The sequence below is a fragment of the Pristiophorus japonicus genome, unplaced genomic scaffold (assembly GCF_044704955.1).
Source record: "Pristiophorus japonicus isolate sPriJap1 unplaced genomic scaffold, sPriJap1.hap1 HAP1_SCAFFOLD_4199, whole genome shotgun sequence".
NCBI classification, from domain to species: Eukaryota; Metazoa; Chordata; class Chondrichthyes; family Pristiophoridae; genus Pristiophorus; species Pristiophorus japonicus.
In genome coordinates, this window is record NW_027254089.1 from 1 (window position 1) to 8,815 (window position 8,815).

An 8,815-nucleotide genomic window follows, 5' to 3' on the forward strand; every position below is an offset into this window, starting at 1 on the left:
CAGAGAGAGAGAGGGCGGGGGCAGAGAGAGAGAGGGCGGGGGCAGAGAGAGAGAGGGCGGGGGCAGAGAGAGAGAGGGCGGGGCCAGAGAGAGAGAGGGCGGGGCCAGAGAGAGAGAGGGCGGGGGCAGAGAGAGAGAGGGCGGGGGCAGAGAGAGAGAGAGCGGGGGCAGAGAGAGAGAGAGCGGGGGCAGAGAGAGAGAGAGAGAGCGGGGGCAGAGAGAGAGAGAGAGCGGGGGCAGAGAGAGAGAGAGAGGGGGCAGAGAGAGAGAGAGCGGGGGCAGAGAGAGAGAGCGCGGGGGCAGAGAGAGAGAGAGAGCGGGGGCAGAGAGAGAGAGAGCGGGGGCAGAGAGAGAGAGAGCGGGGGCAGAGAGAGAGAGAGCGGGGGAGGGAGGTCATGTCGCGGTGTGGGACTGAGATGGAGAGAGAGAGGGGGAAGGGGTCCGAGATGGGGGTTACGAGGGCGTGGGCCCTGAACCTTGCCCCCCCTGGTTGGCGGGCAGGAGGACTGACCTGGTGGATGACATAGATGCCATAGTTCAGTTGCTGCCGTTGCAGGAAGGGGTGCAGATAGTAGAGCAGGTACTTCAGGTGTTGCTCGCGATTCCGATGCGGGATGATAACCGCCGTGTTCCGTGACGACTCGCAGTCCGGCGGCTTGTACTGGCCCCCGGGCCTCACGTAGGGGTTCTTCCTCCGCACCTCCGCCATCGTCAGGTCCTTGGGGAAGCTCACACGGATCGGGCCCCCTGTGTGGGGGCAAGCAGACGGCAAAAGCTGCAGTTAGGCCCCATTCAGCCCCTCGAGCCTGTTACACAGGGAACAGGAGGAGGCCCATTCAGCCCCTCGAGCCTGTTACACAGGGAACAGGAGGAGGCCCATTCAGCCCCTCGAGCCTGTTACACAGGAACAGGAGGAGGCCCATTCAGCCCCTCGAGCCTGTTACACAGGAACAGGAAGAGGCCCATTCAGCCCCTCTGGCCTGTTACACAGGAACAGGAGGCCCATTCAGCCCCTCGAGCCTGTTACACAGGAAGAGGAGGAGGCCCATTCAGCCCCTCGAGCCTGTTACACAGGAACAGGAGGAGGCCCATTCAGCTCCTCGAGCCTGTTACACAGGAACAGGAGGAGGCCCATTCAGCTCCTCGAGCCTGTTACACAGGGAACAGGAGGAGGCCCATTCAGCCCCTCGAGCCTGTTCCGCCATTCAATCAGATCCTGACTGCTCTGCAACCTAACTCCATCTACTCGTCTTTGTGCCATTTCCTTGAATACCATTACCCAACAAAAAATCTAGCGATCTCAGGCTGAAAATGATGAACTGAGCCCAAGGAGTCTACTGCTTTGTGTGGGAGAGAATGCCACAATGCTCCCACCCCCTTTGTGTCAAGACGCGTTTCCTATCTTCCCTCCTGAACAGTATCCCTCTGAAGTTTAAGTCATGTACCCTTATCCTGGACTCCCTCCAACCGGCGAGCAGATGTATCTCCCGATCTACCCTCTCAATTCTTTTTAAAGTCCGAACCAAAAACCTCAGTCAAATCACCCCGAGCCTTCCACATTCCAGGGAACAAAAGCCTAATTTATGAAATAACACAAGAAATAGGAGCAGGAGTCGGCCATTCGGCCCCTCGAGCCTGCTCCGCCATTTAATACCATCATGGCTGATCCGATCATGGACTCTGCTCCACTTCCCTGCCCGCTCCCCTTATCCCCTGATCGGTTAAGAAACTGTCGATCTCTGACTTAAATATATTCAATGTCCCGGCTTCCACAGCTCTCTGGGGCAGCGAATTCCACAGATTTACTTTTAGAGAAGGAATTCCTGCTCATCTCAGAATAAGGGGCCGCCCATTTAAAACTAAGTTTATGCCACCTAGTTCTAGTCTCCCCCATCAGTGGAAACATCCTCTCTGCATCCACCTTGTCAAGCCCCCTCATAATCTTATACGTTTCGATAAGATCACCTCTCATTCTTCTGAATTCCAATGAGTAGAGGCCCAACCTCCTCAACCTTTCCTCATAAGTCAACCCCCTCATCCCCGGAATCAACCGAGTGAACCTTCTCGGAACTGCCTCCAAAGCAAGTATATCCTTTCGTAAATATGGAAACCAAAACTGCACGCAGTACTCCAGGTGTGGCCTCACCAATACCCTGTATAACTGCAGCAAGACCTCCCTGCTTTTATACTCCATCCCCTTTGCAATAAAGGCCAAGATACCATTGGCCTTCCTGATCACTTGCTGTACCTGCATACTAACCTTTTGTGTTTCATGTACAAGTAACCCCCAGGTCCCGCTGTACTGCAGATTGTGAGTAGCTGGGGGCCCAGCACTGATCCCTGCGGCACCCCACTAGTTACAGTCTGCCAACCCGAAAATGACCCGTTTATTCCTGCTCTCTGTTTCCCGTCCGTTAACCAATCCTCAATCCATGCTTGGATATTACCCCCAAATCCATGAGCCCCAATTTTGTTTAATAACCTCTTGTGTGGCACCTTATCGAATGCCTTCAGAAAATCCAAATACATGACATCTACTGGTTCCCCCTTATCTACTCTGCCAGTTACAGCCTCAAAATACTCCAACAGATTTGTCAAAGATGATTTCCCTTTCATAAATCCATGTTAACTCTGCCCAATCTGATTATTTTTTTAAATGCACTGTTACCACGTCCTTAAAAATAGATTCTAGCATGTTTCCAACTACTGATGTCGGGCTAACTGGTCTGTAGTTCCCCCTTTTCTCTCTTTCCCCCCTTTCTTAAATAGTGGGGTTATATTAAGCTACCTTCCAATCTGCAGGAACCGTTCTAGAATCTATGGAAGTTTGGAAGATGATAACCAATGCATCCACTATCTCTCTAACCACCTCTTTCAAAACCCAAGGGTGTAGGCCATCATAGTACCACGGGGATTTTTGTGCCTTACAGGAATGCATGTTTCTCGTAAATTATGTATTAATTCTTTAAATGCGTGGATTTATCGGCTTTCAGTCCCATTATTTTCCCCAGTACTATGTTTTTTTTTTACTAATAACTAATTTCTTTCAGTTCCTCATTCTCGCTAGACCAACGATACTCCACTAATTCCGATAGGTTTATTGTATCTTCTTCCGTGAAGACAGGCACAAAGCATTGGTTTAATTTCTCTGCCATTTCTTTATTCCCCATTATAATTTCTCCTGTCTCCACCTGTCAGGGACCCACATTTACCTTCGCTAATCTTTGCCTTTTTACATACCTACAGAAGTTTTTACCATCTGTTTTTACGTCTCGTTAAACACTAGTTTACTCTCATATTCTATTTTCCCTTTCTACAACCATTTATTGGTCCTCCTTTGATCAATTCTAAAACCCTCCCAACCCTCGGGCTTACTGCCTTTTTTGGCAACATTATAAGCCTCTTCCTTTGATCGAATACTATCTGTAGCTTCTCTCGTTAGCCAGGGTTGCATCACTCCCACTCTAAGATTTTTGTGCCTTAAAAAAATGCATTTTTCTCGTAAATTATGTATTAATTCTTTAAATGTTTAGCATTGCTGGTTTACCGTTTCATGTAGTTTACCAATCGACCTTGGCCAACTCTCCCCTCGTACCTACCTAGTTTGCTTTGTTTAGATTCAAGAATCTAGTTTTGGATTGATTTAACAAAATCACTTTCAAACTTAATGTATAATCTCTCCTCGTGATGTAACCCTTGTCACATTCTCAGGTACAAATTATGTCTATTAAGGTACTGAGGGAGCGCCGCGCTGTCGGAGGGGCAGTACTGAGGGAGCGCCGTACTGTCGGAGGGGCAGTACTGAGGGAGCGCCGCACTGTTGGAGGGGCAGTACTGAGGGAGCGCCGCACTGTCGGAGGGGCAGTACTGAGGGAGGGCCGCGCTGTCGGAGGGGCAGTACTGAGGGAGTGCTGCACTGTCGGAGGGGCAGTACTGAGGGAGCGCCGCGCTGTCGGAGGGGCAGTACTGAGGGAGCGCCGCACTGTCGGAGGGGCGGTACTGAGGGAGCGCCGCACTGTCGGAGGGGCAGTACTGAGGGAGCGCCGCGCTGTCGGAGGGGCAGTACTGAGGGAGCGCCGCGCTGTCGGAGGGGCGGTACTGAGGGAGCGCCGCACTGTCGGAGGGGCGGTACTGAGGGAGCGCCGCACTGTCGGAGAGGCAGTACTGAGGGAGCGCCGCACTGTCGGCGGGGTAGTACTTCGCATAAGATGTTAAGAGGCCCCTTCTGCTCTCTCGGCTGGCCGTTAAATATCCTGCAGCACTTATTTCAAAGCAGAGCAGCGGGAGTTCACCCCGGTGTGTTGGGGCCAATATTTATTCAGTGATGTTGGTTGAGGGATAAAGACGTCCGGGTCATTATCACATCGCTGTGAGTGGGAGCTTGCTGTGCGCAAATTGGCGTTTCCCACAGTACAACAGTGAGCACACACTCCAAAAGTACTTCATTGGCTGTGAAGCACATGGGCCCCCAATCACGCTCTGGATCAATCGATCTATTTATTTAGCAATACGAATATCTTTTAGTTCCTCATTCTCGCTAGACACCCGATACCCCACTAACATGGAAAGAATGTTGTGGCTTCTCCGTGAAGACAGACTAAAAGTATGTGTTTAATTTCTCAGCTACTTCCTTGTTCCTTTTTAATATTTCACCTTTCTCAGCCTGGAAAATCAACCGTTCCTCATGATTCAACCCTTGGAGCAATCTACCGTACAAATTATGTCGATTGAAACTCGAGTATTTTCAGCCGCGTCTCAACGCGACACACCTTCCCGCCTCGGAGTCAGAGGTCCGTGGGTTCCAGCCCGACATTCTGGGCCGCACTGTCGGAGGGGCAGTACTGAGGGAGTGCTGCACTGTCGGAGGGGCAGTACTGAAGGAGCGCCGCACTGTCGGAGGGGCAGTACTGAGGGAGCGCCGTACTGCTGGGGGACTCAGATTAACATATCATCCGAAAGATGGCACCTCCAACAGTGCGGCACTCCCTCAGTACCGCCCCTCCGACAGTGCAGCACTCCCTCAGTACTGCCCCTCCGACAGTGCGGCACTCCCTCAGTACTGCCCCTCCGACAGTGTGGCACTCCCTCAGTACTGCCCCTCCGACAGTGCAGCACTCCCTCAGTACTGCCCCTCCGACAGTGCGGCGCTCCCTCAGTACCGCCCCTCCGGCAGTGCGGCACTCCCTCAGTACTGCCCCTCCGACAGTGCGGCGCTCCCTCAGTACTGACCCTCCAACAGTGCGGCGCTCCCTCAGTACCGCCCCTCCGACAGTGCGGCACTCCCTCAGTACCGCCCCTCCGACAGTGCGGCTCTCCCTCAGTACCGCCCCTCCGACAGTGTGGCACTCCCTCAGTACTGCCCCTCCGACAGTGCAGCACTCCCTCAGTACTGCCCCTCCGACAGTGCGGCGCTCCCTCAGTACCGCCCCTCCGGCAGTGCGGCACTCCCTCAGTACTGCCCCTCCGACAGTGCGGCGCTCCCTCAGTACTGACCCTCCGACAATGCGGCGCTACCTCAGTACCGCCCCTCCGACAGTGCGGCACTCCCTCAGTACGACACAGGGAGCGTCATCCAAGATTATGTGCGCTCACGTTCCTGGTGTGGGGCTTGATCCCACAACCTTCTGGCTCAGAGGCGAGAGAGAGAGAGAGAGAGCGCGGTACCCACTGGGCCACAGTTGACAGTGTCTAGCAGAACCAAAACGCATCCCCTCACAACATCCTTCCCAGAGATGTCCCTCGGCCACAATGGGTCCTCCTCCCTACCTCATCCCGGGCCTAAATTTCCCACCCCGTATCCTGAGACTGTGTGACCCCTTGTTCCAGACTTCCCAGCCCCGGGGAAACATCCTCCCCACATCCAGTCTGTCCAACTCCGTCAGAATTTTATACCTATCAATGAGATCCCCTCTCATTCTTCTAAACCCCAGTGAATACAGGCCCAGTCGACCCAATCTCTCCTCATACCGACAGTCCTGTCATCCCAGGAATCAGTCTGGTGAACCTTCGTTGCACTCCCTCTGTGGCAAGTATATCCATCCTTGGGTAAGGAGACCAAAACTGCACACAATACTCCAGGTGTGGTCTCACCAAGGCCCTGTATAACTGGAGTAAGACATCCTTGCTCCTGTGTTCAAACCCTCTCGCAATGAAGGCCAACAGACCATTGGCCTTCCTAACTGCTTGCTGCCCCGGCATGTTTGCTTTCAGTGACTGGTGTACAGGGACACCCAGCTCCCTCTGTACATCCACACTTCCCAAGCCGTCACCCTTTCAATAATACTTTGACCTGATGTTTTTCCCCGAGCAAAGTGGCTAACGTCACACTTATCCACGTTCAACTGCATCTGCCCTGTGTTTGCCCACTCACTCAACCGATGTAAAATCGCCTTGCGGCTTCTTTGCATCCTCCTCACAACCCCACCCAGCTTTGCGTCGTACCGAGATAGGGCGAGGTCTTCGGGCAATCGGGAAGCTGGTCTTCACTGAGAACGGGCCGCACGATCTGGCTCAGGTTGAAGTAAACATCTCCGGCCCGCGAGTTGTTTTGAAGGCCACCCATGGGTGAAGTCCCTTTTTTCCACAGGATCCCCAGGAAATAAGCCACACGCCTGCGGGACCCTTCCCGGTACAGCAGAACGATCACCATCAGCTGGACGCAGAGGAAGAGCACCAGATAGCGCACCTTCGCAGGAGGCTTGGGCGCCATTGTGCGGATCGCGCTTGGCCGGACGCGGTCGGGGAAAAAAAAAACGGGATATCTCCTCACAGAGTGCGGCTGTCGCTCCTTCCTTCAGCCAGCCATTGGCCTCCCGCTCCCCTCCGAAAATATCCTTCTGGCTGCCCCGTCTGGAGATGGGACCAGTCCACACCCCTCTTGCAGCAGGACCACCTCACAACCCAAATCTTGCCAAGGCTTGCTCAAGACAGACAGTGGCTCTCGTTTATGGCATCGCAGGTCGGCTACATAGCAACGCAACCTCCTTCAACACATCGAACCGAGGGGGTCCTTGGGCACATCATGCTGGTCAGGCATGTGGTGAGGCACGTCATGGCAACCGCTGGACACCAGTTAGACCAACAGGCACCAGTTGGGTGATGCACCCATTGATCTGAGAAGACAGAAGCACATTGGAAATCAGGACGAACATTCCCCAACCTAAAATGTTAGCATTTCGGTCGACCCAACTCCCTTCTCTTTCACCCCCACTCACAGTCCCAATAGACCCAAGCCCCTGCCCATTCACTCCCTCCGTACACAGTCCCACCAGACCCAAGCCCCTGCCCGTTCACTCCCTCCGTACACTGTCCCACCAGACCCAAGCCCCTTCCCATTCACTCCCTCCGTACACAATCCCAATGGACCCAAACCGCTTCCCATTCACTCCCTCCGTACACAGTCCCAATAGACCCAACCCCTTTCCATTCATTCCCAAGCACACAATTCCCAATGGACCCAAACCCCTTCCCATTCACTCCCACTGTACCCAAACCCCTTCCCATTCACTCCCTCCGTACACAATCCCAATGGACCCAAACCCCTTCCCATTCACTCCCTCCGTACACAGTCCCAATAGACCCAAGCCCTTCCCATTCACTCCCAAGCACACAATTCCCAATGGACCCAAACCCCTTCCCATTCACTCCCACTGTACCCAAACCCCTTCCCATTCACTCCCTCCGTACACAATCCCAATGGACCCAAACCCCTTCCCATTCACTCCCTCCGTACACAGTCCCAATAGACCCAACCCCTTTCCATTCATTCCCATTGTACACAATCCCAATAGACCCAAGCCCTTCCCATTCACTCCCAAGCACACAATTCCCAATGGACCCAAACCCCTTCCCATTCACTCCCACTGTACCCAAACCCCTTCCCATTCACTCCCACTGTACCCAAACCCCTCCCCATTCACTCCCACTGTACACAATCCCAACGAACCCAAACCCATTCCCATTCACTCCCACTGCACACAATCCCACTGTTCCAAATTCTCTGCCCCCGAGGACTGTGGAGGCTCAGTCTTGGAGTATATTCAGGGCTGAGATCGAGAGATCATTGGATATGGAGGGAATCGAGGGATCGGGCGGGAAAGTGGAGTTGAGGTCGAAGACCAGCCGCGATCTCATTGAATGGCGGAGCAGGCTCGAGGGGCCGAATGGCCGACTCCTGCTCCTAATTCTTATGTTTTTTTTTTAAATCAATCTCGAACAGCGAGTCCACAACAGACACAGACACGAGGGGAGGAGTGGAGGAGAGCTCGAGGAACCAGAGGTACAACGTTTCCTGTTCCACCATGTACTCCAACGTCCAAGTATCACATTACTTCACGACTGGATCCAGGTGTGTTCTCGGAAAACACTTCGAATTTGCATTTGAATGAATCGTCACCATCTTGCTCCAGAGGGAGCCTGTTCTGTAGATTGCACAAGCACTCACTGAAATATCGCAACAATATGAGTCATCGCATCATGGTTAACATGAGCTAGACCCGCTGGAGAATGTACATGTCAGCCAGTGACGCAGTGTACAGCACTCTCGCCATTGAGTCAGGTGGCTTGTGTGTTCAAGTCCCGCTCCACAGACCAGTGCACAAAAATCCAGGCCAACACTCCCAGTGCCAGTACTGAGGGAGCACCGCACTGCGCTGTCGGAGGGGCAGTACTGAGGGAGTGCCGTACTGCGCTGTCGGAGGGGCAGTACTGAGGGAGCGCCGCACTGTCGGAGGGGCAGTACTGAGGGAGCGCCGCACTGCACTGTCGGAGGGGCAGTACTGAGGGAGTGCCGCACTGTCGGAGGGGCAGTACTGAG

The 8,815-nt window shown here is 53.7% G+C and overlaps 1 protein-coding gene across 1 annotated transcript; it reads right to left on the reverse strand.

Moving 5' to 3' along the window:
- Positions 1-511: 511 nt before the first annotated feature.
- LOC139250743 (beta-1,4-galactosyltransferase 3-like) lies at positions 512-8,552 on the reverse strand (the record flags this gene model as incomplete). Its single annotated transcript, XM_070873110.1, has 3 exons — positions 8,444-8,552; positions 6,442-7,112; positions 512-747 (listed from the first exon to the last, which is right to left on the reverse strand). Coding segments are annotated over exons 2-3 (504 nt in total), but the record flags the coding sequence as incomplete, so codon positions are not given.
- Positions 8,553-8,815: the final 263 nt, after the last annotated feature.